This window comes from Papio anubis, chromosome 1 (assembly GCF_008728515.1).
Source record: "Papio anubis isolate 15944 chromosome 1, Panubis1.0, whole genome shotgun sequence".
Classification (NCBI taxonomy): Eukaryota; Metazoa; Chordata; class Mammalia; order Primates; family Cercopithecidae; genus Papio; species Papio anubis.
The window spans coordinates 115385836-115406335 of NC_044976.1; the positions used below are offsets into that span (position 1 = coordinate 115385836).

At 42.2% G+C, this 20500-nt stretch overlaps 1 protein-coding gene across 8 annotated transcripts in view; it reads left to right on the forward strand.

Annotated features, from left to right (window-relative positions):
- Positions 1 to 16879, forward strand: part of TTF2 (transcription termination factor 2) — a 47279-nt gene extending 30400 nt beyond the window's left edge. The window contains exons 13-25 of one of the 8 annotated variants that reach the window (XR_004176975.1): positions 103 to 284; positions 1310 to 1463; positions 1788 to 1879; positions 2605 to 2687; positions 3087 to 3220; positions 4002 to 4172; positions 6562 to 6620; positions 7421 to 7571; positions 8926 to 9008; positions 10731 to 10805; positions 13296 to 13478; positions 14783 to 14851; positions 16703 to 16879. Coding sequence is in view for 5 of the 8 variants with exons in the window: in XM_031652275.1 (XP_031508135.1) it covers positions 103 to 284; positions 1310 to 1463; positions 1788 to 1879; positions 2605 to 2687; positions 3087 to 3220; positions 4002 to 4172; positions 6562 to 6620; positions 7421 to 7571; positions 8926 to 9008; positions 10731 to 10805; positions 13296 to 13440 (1329 nt within the window). In the remaining 3 variants the exon portion in view is untranslated. Of the gene's footprint in view, positions 1 to 102; positions 285 to 1309; positions 1464 to 1787; positions 1880 to 2604; positions 2688 to 3086; positions 3221 to 4001; positions 4173 to 6561; positions 6621 to 7420; positions 7572 to 8925; positions 9009 to 10730; positions 10806 to 13295; positions 15729 to 16702 lie in introns of those variants that run through there. The other 7 variants (XR_004176974.1, XM_031652275.1, XM_031652274.1 and 4 more) reach the window with 7 other exon arrangements.
- Positions 16880 to 20500: the final 3621 nt, after the last annotated feature.

Below are 20500 nucleotides of genomic sequence, written 5' to 3' on the forward strand. Positions count from 1 at the left end.
GTAAAGGTGGGTCCTCCATACTTGGCTGCTAGTTCCCCTTGTTTCCTTGAGGACATGTAATTTTCCCATACTGTGGCTAGATTTCACTTGTGATTCTTCCAGCGCACCTCAACACCTTTGCTTCAAATAGCCTGGGCTCGAATCATATTGGATGAAGCTCACAATGTTAAGAATCCCCGAGTGCAGACATCCATAGCTGTGTGTAAGCTACAAGCCTGTGCCCGTTGGGCTGTCACTGGAACCCCCATTCAAAACAACTTATTGGATATGTATTCACTGCTGAAGTGAGTAACTTCTTGTGATTGTGTAAATATGACTCCTGTCTGTATCCCTTCATCATTATTTCATGTCTCATAATAAAGCCTTAGTATGTGCCAGATTATCTTGTTTAGCAGATGGCAAGCCTGTCAACCTTTAAAGGACAAAAGAATAAATATTTAGGAGAAAATAGCTGTTGATTGGTTGATATAGGACTTTGATTACATTCAGCCCTTATAAATATGCAAACATATAGGACAGCTTGAATTAAATTATTCTTGAGTCCAGTGAATGTTTTCGGCTACTTCTGCTTTAAAACATATGGTCTAGGGCCAGCACTACAATTTATTTGAAGCAAACAGAAAAGAATGCTGATTTTAAATTATTTCCTTTTGGCTGAGTGCAGTGGGTCATACCTGTAATCTCCACACTTTGGAGGGCTGATGTGGGAGGACTGCTTGAAGCCAGGAGTTCAAGATTAGCCAGGGCAGTAAAATGAGACCCCATCTCTACAAAAAAATTTAAAAATTAGCCAGGTACAGGGGTGTGCACCTGTGGTCCCAGCTGCTCGAGAGGCTGAGGCAGGAGGATCGCTTGAGCCCAGGAGTTCAAGGCTGCAGTGAGCTAGGATTATGCCACTGCACTCCAGCCTGGGTGGCAGAGTGAGACCTCAGTCTCTCAAGAAAAAAATTAAAAATAAATAAAATACTTATTTTTATTCGAGTCAGCCATAATAGGATGTGAAATTTCTTTCTTAGCCCCTGTAGCTTGAGGAACAAATTCTAGCTGTTGGTTATATGTCTTGTTGTGACAACGTAGGTGTTGTTACTAGGAAAACTCACATTTTTATAATGTGGTTTTGTTATTGACTTACATCCTTTTGATCTGTCCAGCAGAGGTTTGCTATGAAATTCACTTTTTAAAGTGATTGGATGACAGATGTAACAGAAAATCTGATTTGTGTTTCATCTTACATCTTACTTTGAACTTTTATTCCATTCTCCCTGACTTCTCCTTCCCTATTCTGTGCCCTTCTTCCTCAACAAAAAAGGTTTCTCCGTTGCTCTCCATTTGATGAGTTCAATCTGTGGAGGAGTCAGGTTGACAATGGCTCAAAGAAAGGAGGAGAACGGTTAAGTATTTTAACCAAGAGCCTTTTGCTGAGGAGAACAAAAGACCAGCTGGACTCTACTGGCAGACCTTTGGTAATCAAGTTTTTACCTGTCCCTGGGGGAGGCCGGGAAGGAGCATGACTGTGTCCTTGTCTTGGGTTGAACAGCCATCTGCTTTGCTTCAGGAGCCTCTGACTCTCCCATCCTCCTGTGAGGAGGCCCCAGGGTTGCAGTTCCTTGCCTAGTGTCACAGCAATCCAGTTGTACTGTATGTTGGAGCAGTCCTGTGTTTAAGAAAGGGTGGAAGCTGCATTCCAGGGGTTGACTAGCTCTGCAGTGTCAGTATGTGGGGAATTTCTTCTGTAATAGGTAATTTGTATAGCTTCATGCCAGCTTTTTTTTCGTTTGTTCTTCCAGGTGATACTGCCCCAGCGTAAATTTCAGTTGCACCATTTAAAGCTTTCTGAAGATGAAGAGACTGTTTACAATGTGTTTTTTGCAAGATCAAGGTGTGTGTATTAAAGAAGCACCTTCTCACACACACTGTTTTATTCCTGTCTTTTCTTGGGAGTGAGTTGAAGGTCAAATTTCCACAAACTTTATTTGTGGCATTATTGATTAGTTAGCTGTCTGTATTCCTTTTTTTTTTTTTTTACTCCATTTTTCTGCTTCTCCCCTCCCCAGCTTACCTCTTGTCTCATACACACATGGAAGGCAACATTTTGAATCTACTCTTCATTGACTTCTTTGCATAGAAGTCACAGGGTGTGGTCACCATATACTCAATCTGTCTGGTCCTCATGGGGCTGTACTGAATGATGATATCTCTTTGACATTTGACCTGTCAGCCAGCATCTCACTGGAACTTTAAAGAGACTACTTTAATCCTTTGTGTCATCTGTTCTTTGCACTGTCTCTTGAACTCTTATCCTTCCCTGAATTCCAGATTTACTGTCTCCTATTTGGTACCTCTCATTTACATTTCTAATGTAAATATATTTTTTCTTCTTTTACACCTTATATTTATTAGCTTATTTTTTTTAAAAAGATTGGTTTTTTTAAAATAACTCTTTTGCATTACCTTTGGCCATTACTTCTTATGAGCTTGGCATCATTTAACAAGTCCACTTATATAATTTGTCAAGATCCCACTGCAGGCACAGTTAAGCAGGTCTTAGTGACCATTATACTTATACCTGCATTTTTTTTTTTTTTTCTTTTTAATCTGAGGCAGGTCAGCTCTGCAGTCCTATCTAAAAAGGCATGAAAGTAGAGGCAACCAATCTGGAAGAAGCCCTAATAATCCATTCAATAGAGGTAAGCTGTAGAACTCTCATAAATACATATGACTGATGATAATGGGGATTTGGATTCAGTGAAACACAGAAATGTGAGGTTATGAATCGCTGGTATCAGAGATTTGACCTTAACTAAGACCCTCAAACCAGAGTAAAATCTACTGATCTGCGAACATGAGATCTGGTGTTTATTTAACTTCTTTTTAATTGTTTCCTAAATCTGCTTTATTAAAAGGCAGGTAGTTGTATAAGGAAAACCGATATTTCATTTGGCCTAATTGGCATGGAAGTGAGTGATAACTATATTACTGAGTCTGAGATCAAACACGGTTCAAGTAGCCCCATGTAGTTCCCAGCTCTCTCTGTATTTCTCTTTTAAATCCCGTACCATCCTGTGGCTTGTCTTCCCTCTTGGAAGTGGCACTGGAGTTTGGGTCCGAGGAGCCTAGACACCCTGAGGCAGCAGACTCACCAAGATCCAGCACCGTCCACATACTGTCCCAGTTGCTGAGACTCCGCCAGTGTTGCTGTCATCTTTCTTTACTGAAGTCGGTAAGAAAAGCCCTCAGCCTGCTGTCATGTAGCGCTCCAGAGGGGCCACCGAGAAGTCAATTTCACTCTCCTCCAACTGGAATCCAGTCTGCTTGATCAAAGGAAATGCTGTGTTGGTTTTTCTATTTTTGTTTTTTTGTGGGCTGGAGAAAAGGGGGCTTATTTATTTTGCTTTATTTCATATTAATCTTGATAATTCGTATGGCATCAAGAATAGTGTATTTCTATTGTTTATTTTGTTTTAGATTAACTGTTTCAGAAAGGAAAATGACGTTTTGTTTAAAAAGAAGCCTTTTGTGAATGCTCTGCTACTTCAGAATGTTATAAAGCTAATTTAGTTCTCGGGGTTTTCTGCTTTCAGGCAGTCTTGGAGTTTTGGGTTCCAGTTATAAAAACTCAGATAGTTATACAAACTGAAAAGTTGCCTCTACATTGGATAGAGGCACATCCAAAATTAAGAGGAGTATTTTATTCATTTCAGGAGCTGTAATAATGTATTCTGATTATCAATATCTCAACTAACTATATTCTAGCTTGGAAAAATAGAATGATTATGTTATCTGCCTGGCAGGTCTTTAAAAAGTTCCATCATTTGGTTTATCTTTAATCTGGTGAAAACACTTGCAAGATCACACTTTAATCGAGGTGTCTTGAGGTGTTACTGATGACAAATTACAAGACATTTTGTCTGTGAAGTGTTAAACTATCAGAACATCATCAACAAGTAACAAGGTTTGCTGCCTTGACTTCCAACCGCTCCTGTCCTTTTTTATTTGTTCAGGCCCTGGATCCAATGGAACTGAAGGGTGAAGGTCTCGTCCTTTCCCTGGAAGAACAGCTCAGTGCTTTGACCTTGTCAGAACTCCGTGACTCAGAGCCGTCTTCCACTGTTTCCCTTAACGGCACTTTCTTCAAGACGGAACTTTTTGAAGACACACGAGAGAGCACCAAGGTACTTTTTGTCTCCTCTGTAGTAGTAGAGAGACTTCGATTCCTCACACATTTTCCTGTGTGACAGCACCTCATTTGTCCAAGTGGGAACAGCCATTTGCCAGCAGAGCTAGAGCCATCAGATTCTAGCTGATCGGATTCTCCCTCCAGTCTTAAAGCTTCATTTATTTCACAGATAACACTAAAGCCTTACTACATAGGGGGCTTTCAGAGTAATTTGGGACAGCCCCAGCATTGCACTGAAGCAGGTTTTCTGTCGTGGGTCACCGGGGAGCTTGCCAGGTTTGTGCTAGGGACGGGGCCTATGCAAGTGAGCATTTGTTTAGAGAAAGCTTAAAAGGAAAACAAAGGCTTCACTCTGGAGACTGTGTCGTACATGTGAGTGCCAATTGCTCTGACTTTGAAAGACTTCCATATGTGAGTAGTGTTTCCTACAGAGCCTTCTATCTTCATTAGTCATTCTGCTCTGTTTTCATCAGAGCTTTTTAAGGCAGAAACATTCTGCTGGAGGAAGGCTGACATATGCCGTAACCTGAGTCCTGCCTATCTGCTGGCTTGAAATGTGCTTCATCATCCTGCCTGTCTTGAAAGTGGGGCTTGTTTCTCTCTCAGCATCTCAAGCTGCCATTCTTGGGCTCAACCTCTCTTCAAAGGCTTTTTTTGAAAAAGTGTATTAATACCTAGAAAGGAGGTCACTTCCAGGGGAATGGCATTATTTTTTAGAAGAAATGCTGCCTTTTAATTAATATTTTAAAACATTTACCTAGGTCTTTACCACTCATAGCTGAGAGAAACATAAGAAGAGCATCCCATGTGGCCAGAACACACATGCTAGTGCCTTCGGAGTGAGCTACTGGGCTAAAACTTATAATATTCCTAATCATTTGTGTTCCTTGTTTAATTAAATGCAGGCAATGTTTATTCACAAGTTTTCTTAACATATGCCCATTAATAGTTGAAACCACGTAAGGTTGTTTCAAGTAGGGAAGGAGGCTTCTTACTGGAATTTGACCCAGGCGCATGGGCCACAAATCCAGCCCCCCTGCTGCAGTTTTCTCAAAACACCATGGCCAGCTTTTTCATGTGGGAGTCACAGCGCCCTTCCGCAGTCTCAAGTTGCCAAGACACCAGGCACATCAGTGTCTCTGTTCTATTGTTAACTAAATAACAGATGTACCTGCTTTTCTGTCTGCTGATTTGAATTGTACAGTTCTGTGACTCACTTCCTGCCTAGGCACCAGAATGTTAAGATTGGAAAGCAGCCCCATGGGGTGACCACTGGAACGACATCCTCGAATGTGGGAGCTCAGGGCACCTCAGAATTTATCTGGCCTAAGTCCTTCTTTTCACTGATAAGGAATCTGAGTCTCAAAGAGGTTCAGCCATACGAGGACAGAGGAAGAACTTCTGTATATTTATCTCCTGATTGATTTACAGTCCAGTTTTCTTCCTTCTCCAGCATTCTGGGGGTGAACTCTGGGGCCCTTAGAGGCTTTTGGAAGGTTTTTCACGTGAGCAGCTGGGAAGAATTAATCCAGCTGCACTCCAAAGTCGTGCCCCATGCGTTCTTACTGCCAGCTCCCCTGTGGACTCAAATGCACCCTAAGGGTTCTTGGGGAATATCCAGGGAGCCTGTTCAGAAGCTTTAACAATCGTTCCTCCGTCTGGAGAGGTCCTTTTCAACAACATTTGGTACAGGCCGTAAAGTGGGTAAAACTCTTTCACTTTCTTCTTCAGCAAGCATTAAGAGAGTACCTTCTCTGTTTTGGCCATGTGTGTACTCACAGCCCCTCACACGTGGCCGAAACAGAGAAGGTACTTTCCTAATATTTGCCTCCCTGGAGTGTCTCAAGTCCTGGAAGCAAGAGATAATAAGCAACTAATATGTAGTATGACAAGGACTGTGATAATAGAAACAAAAGGTGCTACGACAGTACATGGGCAGTAGGCATCTAACCCATACTTTGGGGGTTGGGAGGACCTCCACTGACACAAAAGGGTGTTCTAGGCAGAGGGAACAGAATGGATAAGATAGCCAAAGTGTGATTTATGGGAAGAATTTTGGTGTGACTGCTGTGTCGTTTGAGGAGGGCGTAGTGAGAAACGAACCCAGAGAAGCAGAGGCTGGAGCAGCAAGGATCCGACAAGCTGCCTTGAGGAGCTTGGCCTTTATCCTCAGTGGGAAGCTATGGAAGGGCTTTAGCCAGAGGGGTGAAGTGACAGACTCACATTTTAGGAAGAGGTTTCTGGCTACAGAGAGGAGGGTGGAATAGAGACAGGTGAGGCCAGAGCACAGACGCCATCTAGGAGCCTGCTTCGCACGGCAGGTGAGAGGAGATGGAGAAAAGTGAATTGCTTAAACATACAGTGTTGATGTAACCTTTTCCCAGATTTCATCTCTGTTGGCAGAATTGGAGGCAATTCAAAGAAATTCAGCGTCCCAAAAGAGGTAACTGCGTTTTCTCATTATCCAAGTATTGGTCATAATTATGTGAGAAAATTTGATATTGCCGAGAGTCATAAATCAAGGACTGTGAGTCACGCTCAGCAGAAAGCACTGAGGTTATAGCACACATTCCCTGTGATTTCTAATTAAAATATTTTTGGTGCAAATTGAAAAGGACATCCCTACAGGATCGGGGTAAACTAAGCATCTGAAGAAGAGTTTAAAAGTAGAAAAGCATATAAAGAAAAGCAAGGGAGTGAGCAGGCGCCAGCAGTGCTGATAACGTTCTTAAGCTGGGTACTTGGATACAAGGAGTTTCATTTTGTCATTTGCTATGCCTGACATATGTGCTATACACCTGTATTTGTATATGTGAAATAATTCAATATAAAAATGTAGAATTCTAATTAAGACAGCGTGGGGGCAGGGAGGAGCCTTAGCAGCCTGTTGCTCTGGCTGGCACAGGAAGGGTTGTCAGTGTCCATTTTGTGCAGGACCACAGATTTCTGGATGAGCACTAGGCCCCCAAATAAAAGAAGGCTGGAGGCATCACTTTAGTCTAGCTACCACTTTTTTCTGCCTTCATTTAGCACTAAATAAATTGTAGCAATGATCTAGAAATAACTGGAAGCATTATAATCTTCAGACATGACCTAAATGTACACCTTCTCTCTTAGGCAGCAGAAGCCCTTTCCTTGTCAACATTTGATAGCCAATCTTAAGAATGATGGGGGCATTAAAGCCCTGCAGATGAGTCTGTGTAATCTATGTTAGGGTATTTTTTATTTTATCCTTCTTTCCAGTGTCATTGTCTCTCAGTGGACCAACATGCTGAAAGTTGTAGCATTGCACCTGAAGAAGCATGGACTGACTTATGCCACCATCGATGGCTCTGTCAACCCCAAGCAGAGAATGGACTTGGTAGAGGCATTTAACCACTCCAGAGGCCCTCAGGTACAAGCTGGTCACATCAGAGCTGCATAATTAACTGTTCTGAGTTATATAAGAGAATTCTTTTTGTTTGTTTCATTTTTGTTTTTGGTTTTTTGAGATGGAGTTTCACTCTTGTTGCCCAGGCTGGACTACAGTAGTGCTATCTCAGCTCACCGCAACCTCCACCTCCTGGGTTCAAGTGATTCTCCTGCCTCAGCCTCTCAAGTAGCTGGGATTACAGGCTCCTGCCACCACGCCTGGCTAATTTTTGTGTTTTTAGTAGAGACGAGGTTTCACCATGTTGACCAGGCTGGTCTTGAACTCCTGACCTCAGGTGATCCACCTGGCTTGGCCTCCCAAAGTGCTGGGATTACAGGCATAAGCCACTGTGCCCAGCCATACAAAGAGAATTCTAATATGGCAACTTAAAAATATTTACAGCCTTGATTCCTCCAAGTGTTTAGAATTTATTAGACATGTATTGGGGTACTTTTAAAGAGCACAAATATTCTAAAAAGAATAAAATAGGCCGGGCGCGGTGGCTCAAGCCTGTAATCCCAGCACTTTGGGAGGCCGAGACAGGCAGATCACGAGGTCAGGAGATCGAGACCATCCTGGCTAACACAGTGAAACCCCGTCTCTACTAAAAAATACAAAAAACTAGCCAGGCGAGGTGGCGGGCGCCTGTAGTCCCAGCCACTCCGGAGGCTGAGGCAGAAGAATGGCGTGAACCCGGGAGGCGGAGCTTGCAGTGAGCTGAGGTCTGGCCACTGCACTCCAGCCTGGGTGACAGAGTGAGACTCCGTCTCAAAAAAAAAAAAAAAAGAGAATAAAATAGGAGGACTAAAAGGAGATTAAGAGCAGAGCTGGTTAGGATGAGGGGAATCTTTGTAGAGGAGGCAAGCTTTGAAGGATAGGTGGGGTTTTGGGATGAGGAAATATGGAAGGAAATGAAGGAACACAGGCATCTAATTATAGATAATAAGGATTTGGAAAGCATTAGTAGAATGATAGGCAGGAGAATTATTGTAACAATGGAGGGATGGGGACTGATGAAATAAACATAATCGGGTTAATTGAAAGTTTATTGAGCTGACCATCCCCAGGGTTCTAAATTACAGTATTTATATATTTTGGCAGGCACTCAGTTAATTTTTGAGGTCGACTCACACACACACAAAATGTGATGTGAGAAATTTTCTCAAAAGTGAGACATGGGAGATAGCATTATAATGTTTAAAAAAATTTATAACAGCAGAAGGAAATTTGATAGGAACACAGTGCTTATCTGTATTGATCGTGGACTTAAACCTGAGACCAAGATGTGTTACGAGACCAAGTCTGTTTAAAGTTACTGTTGTGTTTCCTTTTGAAGGTAATGCTAATCTCTCTCTTGGCCGGAGGTGTTGGTCTAAACCTGACTGGAGGAAACCATCTCTTTCTTTTGGACATGCACTGGTAATGATTCCGGATTTGTCCTGAGTTGTCACAGCACAGCAAGGAGGCCAGTGGGCTACAGGGGCAGCAGGAACTGACTTCCTATGTTGATTGCTGTGTTCGTATTGTGGAGATGCCTCGCTTTGTATCTGTCTGTAGATACAGATCTAAGCAGGGTAGAGGGCTAGTTGACTCCCCTGAATTCCTGAGCTAGCAAGCCTTCAAATGACTACTCAAAATAGTTCATTCATGCCATTGTTAATCTAACATCTGTTTCCATGGAAACTAGGAGCATAGCTTTTCCTCATGGCTAATAGTTAACGTTGCTCATTTTTACCTCTTCTCCAGAATACTGTATTTCAGACATACTTGTTGGGGTCCAAGGAAATTTCAACCTTCGAAAAGAGGAAGCAGCATTACTCCAAAAAGAAAAGGAATAGGGATTTTCTAATTATGTTAGAAATATACTTAATACCTCACCCTTGGATTCATGTATGTAGTGTTAATACCAGGAGTACAACCACATCTTTTGTGGCCACAAAATGAATGAGTTAGTGTGTTGCTAACAGAAAATCTCATAATTAGTACCAGTTTCTGGTTTTCCGGTTATGCCAATCAAGGATTGCTGCACCAGGCACTGTTGCTGGGGATTGTCATTGGTCTAGTTCTCCAGACAGCCCAGATTGGTACAAATAGGTCAACCTGTTATCATCTTCTGGGAGAATGGGTTTAGTTCTTACTTGGGACTCCTCTATACACGTGAGTGAGGAAAGCATACTAGGAATCATGCTTTTTTTTTTTTTTTTTCCTGAGATAGAGAAATGTTATCCAAGGTTTTAAAGAGGTAAGCTGAGAAACTAATTTGGAGTTACAATGGGAATCAATAAAGAAGGAAACAAATTAAGTCTCCTTCATTGAATCACAGAATGTTAAAGTTGAAAAAGGTAGCTATTCAAGATCATTAGCTGGCCCTTCAGTTTCCAAGTAGCAATCTGAAGCCTGGAGGGCCGAGGTTAAAGCACTTGCCCAAGGACATCTAGCTACCTAGAGACCAGACCTGAGTTTTGCTTTCATCTCTGTTACTTAGAGTTGTCAACTGATGATAGCGATAAGAGCTGTTATGAACACTCTGACCCTAGTTTCTCACTAGAAACTAGCCAAGAAGGTATCTGGCACCAGCTTGTCTTGCCACTATAACCTAGGACAGGGGTTGACAGATTTTTTTTCTTTGAGGCTTTTCAGGCCACATAGGTCTCTGTCACATGATGTGTGTGTTTTGTTTTGCTTTGCTTTCTTTTCTTAAATCCATTTAAAAATGTAACAATAGGCCGGGCACGGTGGCTCAAGCCTGTAATCCCAGCACTTTGGGAGGCCGAGGTGGGTGGATCACAAGGTCAGGAGATCGAGACCATCCTGGCTAACACGGTGAAACCCCGTCTCTACTAAAAATACAAAAAACTGGCCGGGCGAGGTGGCGGGCGCCTGTAGTCCCAGCTACTCGGGAGGCTGAGGCAGGAGAATGGCGTAAACCCGGGAGGCGGAGCTTGCAGTGAGCCGAGATCGCGCCACTGCACTCCAGCCTGGGTGACAGAGCAAGACTCCGTCTCAAAAAAAAAAAAAAAAATGTAACAATAATTTTTAGCTACGAAAACAAGCTATCGACTGGATTTGGCCCATGGTCCATAGTTTGCCACTTCTGATCTAGTATGTCGGTTCCTTTGAGCTTTACCTGTCTTCTAACAGGAATCCGTCACTTGAAGATCAAGCTTGTGACCGAATTTACCGAGTAGGGCAGCAGAAAGATGTTGTCATACACAGGTAAGTAATGGTCCCCAGGACCCAGGACCCTTCTCAACTTGTACTTTGTGAAAGTCTTTCTTTGTTAGGTAGTGTCTTAATAGAATTTAAAGTATTTGGTGATGACTTTACTAATGATGCTCCTGAGGCATACCCTCAGGCAAACACCACAGTCAGGGAAAAAACGAGCAGTTTGGGGTAAGCTTGAAGTTGGTCACTGCAAAAGAAGAGCAAGTTTGTGTATATGGTGAGGGCAGTCCATGAAAGGACACTCCTCTCTTTTATTTTTCTTTTTAACTTTTATTTTGACATAATTTCAGACACACAGAAAAGGTACAAGAATAGTACCAAAAAGTTCCCATATATTATGTGTGCATGTGGGTAGAAACATTTTTCTGGACCACTTGAGAGCAAGTCATAGACCTGATGCTCCTTTGTCCCTAAGTACTTAAGTGTACATTTCTTAAAATTAAGGGAATTCTCTTACATAACCCCAACAAAATGATCAAAAGCAGGTTATTAAAGTTAACAAAACACTATTATCTGATCTACAGATCTTTTCAATCTCACTTGTCCCAGTGATGTCCTTCACAGCAAAAAAGAATCCCAGATTCTGGTAGCATGCAGTTGTCATAAGTTTGTCTCCTTTGATCTGGAACAGTACCCCAGTCTTTGTGTTTTATGACATTGACATTTTGATGAGCATGAGCCAGTTATTTTGCAAAATGTCCTCTATTTTGGGCCTCCTTGTCTTTAAAAACAACAAAACCTGCCTTAATGCTGCCAATCCCCTCTCACAATGGCCCTGTTTTTCGCCTTCCTTTTCATGACCAGGTTTCCTGAAGAATTAGGAATCACTGCCTATTTTTACTTGATGACTTCCCATTCATTCCTCAACCTTTGCAAACTGGTTTTTACTCCTGTTGCTGCACTGAAATTGCTCTTGTTAAGGGGCACCAATGACTTCCAGACTTTGCCAAATATAGTGATCATGACAGTCTTCCTATGCTCTCTTCTCTGCTTATTCTGTACATTCTTTCCTTTACAAATTCCATGCACTCCAGTAAGTCCAAAATTCATATCTTTAGTTCCAAGGTCTCCTAAACTTCAGATCTGACTATCGCAGTCCCTGCTAAATATCTGAATCCGAGTGTCCACATACTCATCTGCTATCCTTTCTTTTATTCATTGTTCATTTGAGCATTCAGCCCATAAAACATACCTTTTGAGCACCCACTATGTAGCAAGTATAATAACATGTTTCAGGTATTCAAATGTTACAAATCAAAATTGATTTTCTCTTCCTATTACCTCAAATCTGCTATTCTTCTGTAGTCACTGTCTTTGTGAATAGTATCACTCTTTATCTAATTATATCTAGCCAGAAACTAGACTCCCACCTTTCTTGCTTTTCCATGTACCAAGTCCTTTAGTTGTATTTTCTAAATGTTTCTGATAACCATTTCTTCCTTCGCATGCCCACTGCCAGGTCCCCCCTTCCCACTCCGCTGAATTCTGTCCTCTGCATCACCACCAAAGGGCTCTTCCTAACTAATCAGTCTGATTGTGTCATCCACTTCTCATATTCTTAGGTAGCTCTCACCTCCTATAGGATCAAATCAAAATGTCTTAGCATGACATACACCGCCACCCGTGATCTGGCCCTGCCAGCCTCTTGAGCCTTTGCCATTTTGGACAACATGGTGAATGTGAACTTCCTCCAATACACCATGCTCTGAAACTCAGCCATGGTTTTGCACATGTTCCCATTCCCTGGGGTGCTCTCCTCACTGCTCTCTCTGGCAAACCCTTGCCCATCATACAAGTCTCATATTAAGAGTTAACTCTTTAATGGAGCCTTCCCTGACTACTCTGGACACATTTCCTTTTCTTCCTTTTGCACACAGCACATACTTCCATTATAGCACTTACCAGGTCATATTATTATTGTTGTTTATTTTCATATTTGTCTCGCTTGTGTCCTGCTCCAGAGAAAGACCGTATTCATCTCTCCATCCCCACACCTAGCATAGTGTAGTGAGTGCTTAATCAATACTTTTGAATGAGTGAATGAATGACAACAGTGCCATTTACTTGGTTTGAAAACCCTGTTTTTAGTGTGAATTCACTAAAAAATAGATACTCTACTTAAACTAGCAGAAATTTGATAACCTTTGAGGCCTTATGGACTTACCAAGGTAGAACTTTTCAGGTGAAAGCTGGATCTCTATACTTTTTTGGATTGGGATATCTTTTGCTTATTCTGAGTTTTTTCAATTACCTTAGCTTCACAAAGTATTAGAATGTCAATGTGAGTCACATCCTTTCAAAGGGACATATATCTAGTCAAGGTTGTTTGGATCCCTCAAACAGGGTTCTTAACTGGACCTAAGAAGACTTAAAGGAAGAAATCTCATTAAAAACTGAAGCATAATGAAAGTTTGAATGTATTATTAGATGTGCTGCTTTGGGTTTTGACAGTTTGCTTATTTTTTTGTTTTTGTTTTTTAGATTTGTTTGTGAGGGAACAGTAGAAGAAAAGATCTTACAGCTCCAAGAAAAAAAGAAAGATTTGGCCAAACAAGTTCTATCAGGGTCTGGAGAATCTGTCACCAAGCTCACCTTGGCTGACCTCAGAGTCCTTTTTGGCATCTAACCTCCCATGGATAAGGGCTCAGAATAGCACCATTGCTGGTTTGTATTAGGATCTGGGAATAACAACCTAATCATGAGCCTTGAACTCTGTTCTTTGCATTTCAATTTCACCATCAAGCCTTTCACCTTCCTCAAAATGAGGCATAATCTTATCCCCAGAATTGAAAAGGGGTTATGTTAGCCAATTAGTTAACCAATTATGTTAATACGTCAATTTATTTAATGAGTGGTATGGAAACCATTTGATTTTTTTAGATAAAAGAAAATATTTTAGAGTTGGATGATTTTGGAAAACAACTCTTGCAGAATTGTACATAAGCTTCAGTAAAGTTCAAAAAGCGGGCCAGGTGTGGTGGCTCATGCCTGTATTCCCAACACTTTGGGAGGCCGAGGCAGGAGGATGGCTTGAAGCCAGTAGTTCAAGACCAGCCTGGGCAACACACTAAGACCCCATCTCTATGAAGGATAAATAAATGAGCTAGGCGTGGTAGAACACACCTGTAGTTCTAGCTACTTGAGAGGCTGAGGCAGGAGGTTTTCTTGAGCCCGGGAGGTTGAGGCTGCAGTGAGCTGTGATTGTACCACTGTATCCCAGCCTGGGTAATATAGTGAGACCCTGTCTCAAAAAAAAAGAAAAAAAGCTCAAAAAGTTCTGTGTTGCCTATCTCTTCTTAGCTGATGATGGGAGAACCACTGTTACTACCTTCTGTAACACAGACGCCATCCTATCTCTTCATCTCTTCTTGCCAGTGATGTTGCTCCTGTAACCATCTTTTTGTGGGTGGAGCAGAGTCGATCCCTGCAACCACCCTGCAACCAGCCACCTCTGCAGTTCTCTCAGTGCAGGCAGTTCTTCCTCTCAGACTGAAGGTCAAGGAGATGCTTTGTACATGAACAGATGTTGAGTATCTGTATCATTGTATTGTTTAGTGTCAGTGTATCATTTAGTGTTGTATATCACTCAGTCATTTAATATTGGTTATCACCATATCGTTTAGTATCATTTGGTTCATTGTATCATTTAGTATTTCTGTTATATCATTTCTATTATATGTAGCATTTGTATAATATTTGTGTCATTTTTAATAGTATTTGTATTTTTACAAATTTACAGTATTTGTAGCATTTAGTATCGTTTCATTTAGTATTTGGTATAATCTAATAAATACTAATCCAGTCCCATACTAATCCAATCCAATACTAGTAATACTATTGGTACAATCCAATACTAATAATACTAACAGTAGTATTGATACAATCTAATAAATAATGTGTTTGACAGTGTAGCAGAAATAATGCTATGTGTTCATCAAACCCATTTCCTTTTCCTCCCGGGCACCCAGAGAGACTGTATTTCCATCTTGGCTGCAGTTTGACGGGGTCCGTATCAATGGACTGTGGAGAGAAGTGATGTAAGTCACTTCTAGGCTGCCCTCTACCACTTTTCAAAAGATCATTCACGCTGTTTCTTCCCTCCTCAGCCTATGGGATGCAAAGGAACTGATGGAAGATTACAAGGCCCTAGGGAAGGTGAAGCCACTGGCTCAGCAGTTCTTAGCCTAGTTTTTGGCCATCAGCCCTTCTATTAGACTAGTAAAGCCTCAGTCCCGGGATAGCTTCCCCATGTGCACTTCCCCCCTCGCACCAGCTCACCTACACTGGACTATGACATGATCAAGGAATCTTTTTTTTTTAAGCTACCGAGATTTTTGTGTTGTTTATATAGCAGTTTGTACCCTAATATAAACACTTGAGATTTTATACTTCAGGAAACTATTCAGATTTCCTTCTTCTCATTAGCAATTATTCCAAAAACACTTACTCTGCTAATTTCTGCTAGAAAGAATCACAGTTCTTACATAGAAACATTTCTCTCCCTTGAGTTGGGAAACAAGACCCTGTGTTAACCCAGTCACAGTGTGGACTGAGGCATTCGGAGCCTGTTTAAGCAGAGGTTTTATATAAGGACAAGATCTAAAGGCTTACAAAGGTAAAGACAATGGCTTGGTTGGAAGAATTCTAGTCTAGAACTGAGACTTGACTCTAGTTCTAGGCTCATCTTAGCTGGGTGTGTAACGTTGAAAAAAATTGGCCGAATGCAGTGGCTCATGCCTGTCATCCCAGCACTTTGGGAGGCCGAGGCAGGTGGATCATGAGCTCAAGAGATCAAGACCATCCTGGCCAACATGATGAAACCCTATCTCTACTAAAAATACAAAAATTAGCTGGGCGTGGTAGCACGTGCCTGTAGTTCCAGCTACTGGGGAGGATGAGGCAGGAGAATCGCTTGAACCCGGGAGGCGGAGGTTGCAGTGAGCCGAGATCGCGCCACTGCATTCCAGCCTGGCGAAAGAGTGAGACTCCATCTCAAAATCAGTCAGTCAATCAATCAATCCTCACTTTCTCTACATTGTGATTTCCTCATTTGTAAGGCGGGCAGTTTTCAGAACTTAGCAGCAACAAGGTTTCTGATAAGAAGCAAAGGAAGTAATATTGCCTTTTTGAAGTTTTGCTATAAGATCGACACACCAAGGTAAAGACTGAGTCACTTGAGAAGCAGTGACTCCCAAGCCAGCAAGAATGTACAAACCTGGCTCTGCCATTTGCTGATTGAAATTAGGCAAGTTGCAGATTCCTTGGACATCTCAATCCTTTCATTTGTAAAATGTGTGGATTATCATGTATCTCATGCTCCACTGGGAATATCATAGCAAATATATATACTGTAACATGTTTGACCAGATAGATTCAGTAATGTCAACTAGAAGGTGTTGGACGAACATTGTCAGTCTCCAGTCAAGCACTGTTTAGGGGAGAGGAATTCTTTCAGGCTCAAGCATTCTGGCTTTTAGTTTGGAGAGGGATGCAGGGATTGTAACCTACAATCTTCAGATATTGAGGCATTGACAAGTAGTCTACTGCAAGGTGGATGCCTCCTGGTATTTTAAAACAGCTTCTCTAATTTCCCTTGTTATTGTACGCAAGCAAAGCAACCTAGTTATGTCTTGGGTAGGTGTTCTCATAGCTGTAAGATGCTATTGATTTGATGTGGATGCAGAGAAAGAAATGGAACCACTGCCTTAGTGGGATGGAATATACCAAACATGCATTCTTAAATCCTAGTGCTGGGATGGAAATGTCTCATGAATTAACGGAAGTGGCATTCTGGTATTAATATATCTTACCTCAGGCTCATATTCATTTTAGTGTAAATCAGTTTCTTAAAGTCTAGGTATGACAGGGTGGGTCATTGTACCTTCTAGCGATGGACAGCATCCCACAACATAGTGGTCTAACTGAAGTGCTGCACTGAGTCCTGCCTGTCAACCAGCCTTCCGTCGTGTCACACTACTGCTGCTGGATTTGCTTTTTACATCTGCCTGTTGCACCTGATTTGGTCATGGATGATATGAGGTAATAAATGCTTTGAAAACCATGAAGGGCCACACAAGTGCTAGTGTTATTGCTGTGGGACAAGGAATATGAGAACCAGCAGCAGCACGGGTGCAGCTGAGAGCCAGATGGTGAACGTCTGTCACCAAAGTGCAACATTCCTGAGCACCGGATTTACAGGGTATTTCTTACTCGACAGAACTGACTTCATGGAAGGTTTGTAGTTTGACTTTGCCTTAGCCATGTTGATCAAATAGGAGTGTGGTGCATGCCACAGCTGGGCAGAGTCCTGGGCCCTTCAACAACCTCGTCAGTGACTCCCATTGCAGGCCCACTGCAGTGGCTCACAGCTGTAGTCCCAGCATTTGGGAGGCCAAGGCAGACAGATCACTTGAGGCCAGGAGTTTGAGACCAGCCTGGCCAACATGGCAAAACCATCTCTACTAAAAATACGAAAGTTAGCCAGGCATGATGTTGGGCACCTGTAATCGCAGCTACTTGGGAGGCTGAGGCAGAAGAATCACTTGAACCCAGGAGGCGGAAGTTGCAGTGAGCTAAGATCACACCACTGCACTCTAGCCTGGGCCACAGAGGGAGGCTCTGTCTCAAAAAAAAAAAAAAAAATTCTCTTTATGGGAGGTGACTTATTTCTCTAGCAATCCTGTGAGTGATTTAGCATGGCAATTCATGAACACTGAGTTGTTTCTTTGCTCTGATTGTCTTTTGCTCAATGAAATGGCTTTTAGGAGGGCTCAAAGGTGAAGCCAGATTCTCCTGCACTAATAGGATAAGCATGGAGACACCAGTGCTCAGTGTGGCCTCTGGTGGTCTGAAATTTCGCTATTGACTATAATACCTTGAAAGAATTAGGTTTCCAAAGTAGGATATTGTACTGCTGTTTGTTATATAGCATTTAGCCTTAGGAAAAGGGCAGCAAAAATTTAAAAGCACATCCGTAGGCACAAAGAATTATACTAGAAATTCAGAATTCCTAGACATATGACCTAGACTAAAATGTTTTCATAACAAAATGAAACCAAGGTCATTTATAGTACAAAGTACCACAGAAGTCAGTAGTTAGGGGATGGAGATAGATATGGAAAAAGCAGAAGAAAAAAAAAGCAAAACCCAGCCTAACCCCCAGGGAGGGAAGAGGGGAGACAGGCAGCTACACAATGTTTCTACTATCTTGAGTTCTTTTTTCCCAGATTCCATAGCTAAATCCAAATGTATTAATAGGTAGAGACTACATAAGAAAGGAAGGATGAGACTATTTTCTTGCTTATTCATACAGTAATTCAGAAATGTATATTGCACACTTTCTGTATGCCAGGCACTCCTGGGCACTGGAAATACAAAAGCAAGCAAAACTGAAAAACTATGCTGTCCTCCTGAGGCTTAGCATCTACGGGAGACAGGCATTAATCAAATAACCCCGCGTGGCTGTGAAGCAGCCATGATGCTGAGTGAGTGCTACAAGAGACGACTGTGCAGCTGGGAGGGCTTATAACAGGATTGGAGCTAGTCAGGGAAGAGCTGAGGAAGTGATGAAAGAATGGAAATCAATATGTAGGAGCTAAGAAGGCAGAGTGAGATGCCTCTTCCTATACTGCATCCTGCTTCTAATGAGCATCCACTTCACTGAACCACCTCTTCATTGAGCCAAACCTACCACACAGGGATACATTCTCTAGAGGAAAGTTGAGCAACTGTTGCATTTTGGACATTAGAATATGGGTGGGCTGACAGGTATGTGTATGTTTATTATCCAAGACAGCCAAAGTGTTTATCCTGTTGCAACATCCCAGGGGACACAGGCTCTTATTTGTGACTCTTTTTTCTTACCTGCAACACCAGAGGCATAAGTTACATCATAATGCTGCATCTTGTTGATGCTTCAATGCTCACAATTCAAAGGTGATTTCTGAAGCACTTTGTTACGCTGGGGACAGCTACTCAATCCTCCCACTCTTTTTTTGCCTCACCTTGGAGTCTTGGGCGCTGTTGATCACTGACTCTGCCAGGTCTTTCAGCAGGCAAGACAGCTCAGTTAAATTGGGTTTGGACTCCACTGTAGTGCATGCATGAGACAGTGCCCCGATCCCCAACACCCACACACAAACTTTAAGTATTTGTAACAGAATTGTTACCATTAATATTGCTTAAAGGCTAACACATTAGCCAGAACCTAGACGTCTTATGGAAATTTTCTATTGCAATGTTACTTCATCTACATAAAGTTGTCCAATCACTGAAACCACCTCCAACTGAAATAAATGGTAAGCTTTTTGTTCTCAATTCTGAAATCGGATTCATTAAAAGGCACATGGGGAAAGATGATATAATAAACAGGCTTCTTCATGGCAAGCAGTTCCCTAGATGAGGTAACTGGAAAATTCAAGGCTGGTCTCTCAGGTGCATATAATTTATCCAACAGGCTTGAGATAAGGCTGCTGCTTTTCCAAGTGGTATTTGTTTAAATGACAAATACTGAGGTTTGGGAGAAGGGAAGTCTGGCTTATAAAACAGATACCAAGGAGATCCAAACTAAAAATTCTACCAATTAGATCTTTATTCACTGATCATAATATGAAGTCTCTACTATCTGCCAGGAACTGTCCTACATGGGGACAGAATGGTAGTTTAAAAATATCAAATCCCTGCCCTCATACAGCTTACAATCTAGCATGAGAGGGCAGACAACAAACAGAACATACGTATGTTGGCCTGTAATCCCAGCACTTCGAGAGGCTTGAGATGGCCGGGAGTTTCTGAGACCAGCCTGGGCAACATGGCAAAACCCCATCTCTACAAAAAATGCAAAAAATTCACTGGGCATGGTGGGGTGCGCCTATGGTTCCACCTACTTCGGTGGCTGAGGTGGGAGAATCACTTGAACCTCGGGAGGCAGAGGCTGCAGTGAGCCAAGACCGTGCCACTGCACTCCAGCCTCAGCAACAGAGAGACAGAGATCCTGTCTCCAAAAAAAAAAAAATACAAACCACAAAACATATACATATATGTGAGATGGCGATGAAACTGGGCAACTCTGGGGTGGGAAGTTGCTATTTTGTACAGAGTAGTTAATAGGGTGATATTTCACACTGGAGTGGGAACTTGAGAGGAACATGAACCATGAAGGTATCTGTGAAAAAAGCATTTCAGATGGAGGGGCAGTGATTCAGGCACCAAGACAGTGCGTGGAGAGTTTGAGGAGCACCAGGCAGGCCAGTTTGGCTGGAACAGGGTGATGGAGGCGGATGGGTGGGCAGTAAGAGCAGGGATCCAGATCATGTGGGGTCTTACATGCTGATGTAAAGGCTTGCTTTTCTGAGATGCGAGGCCAATGGACAGTGGTGAGCAGAAGAGTGACATGAGCTGACATGTTTTAAAAGATTTCTCTGATATTGGGTGGTCAAAAAAGATAAAGGTTGGGAATTGAACACTGGATTCTGTAACCTGGAGTTTACCGGTAACCTTGACAACAGCTATTTCAGTGGAGTCTTGAGGATGACTGACTGACTGGATTAGATCTTACAGAGAATGGGAGGGAAACTAGAGATACCAAACAATTCTTTTGAGGTCCTTTTAAAGAGGAGCAGAAAAGGGGGGAAGTTGCTAAAGTGGGTTGTGAAATTCTTCTTGAAAAATCAGCCCTAACACCCAAT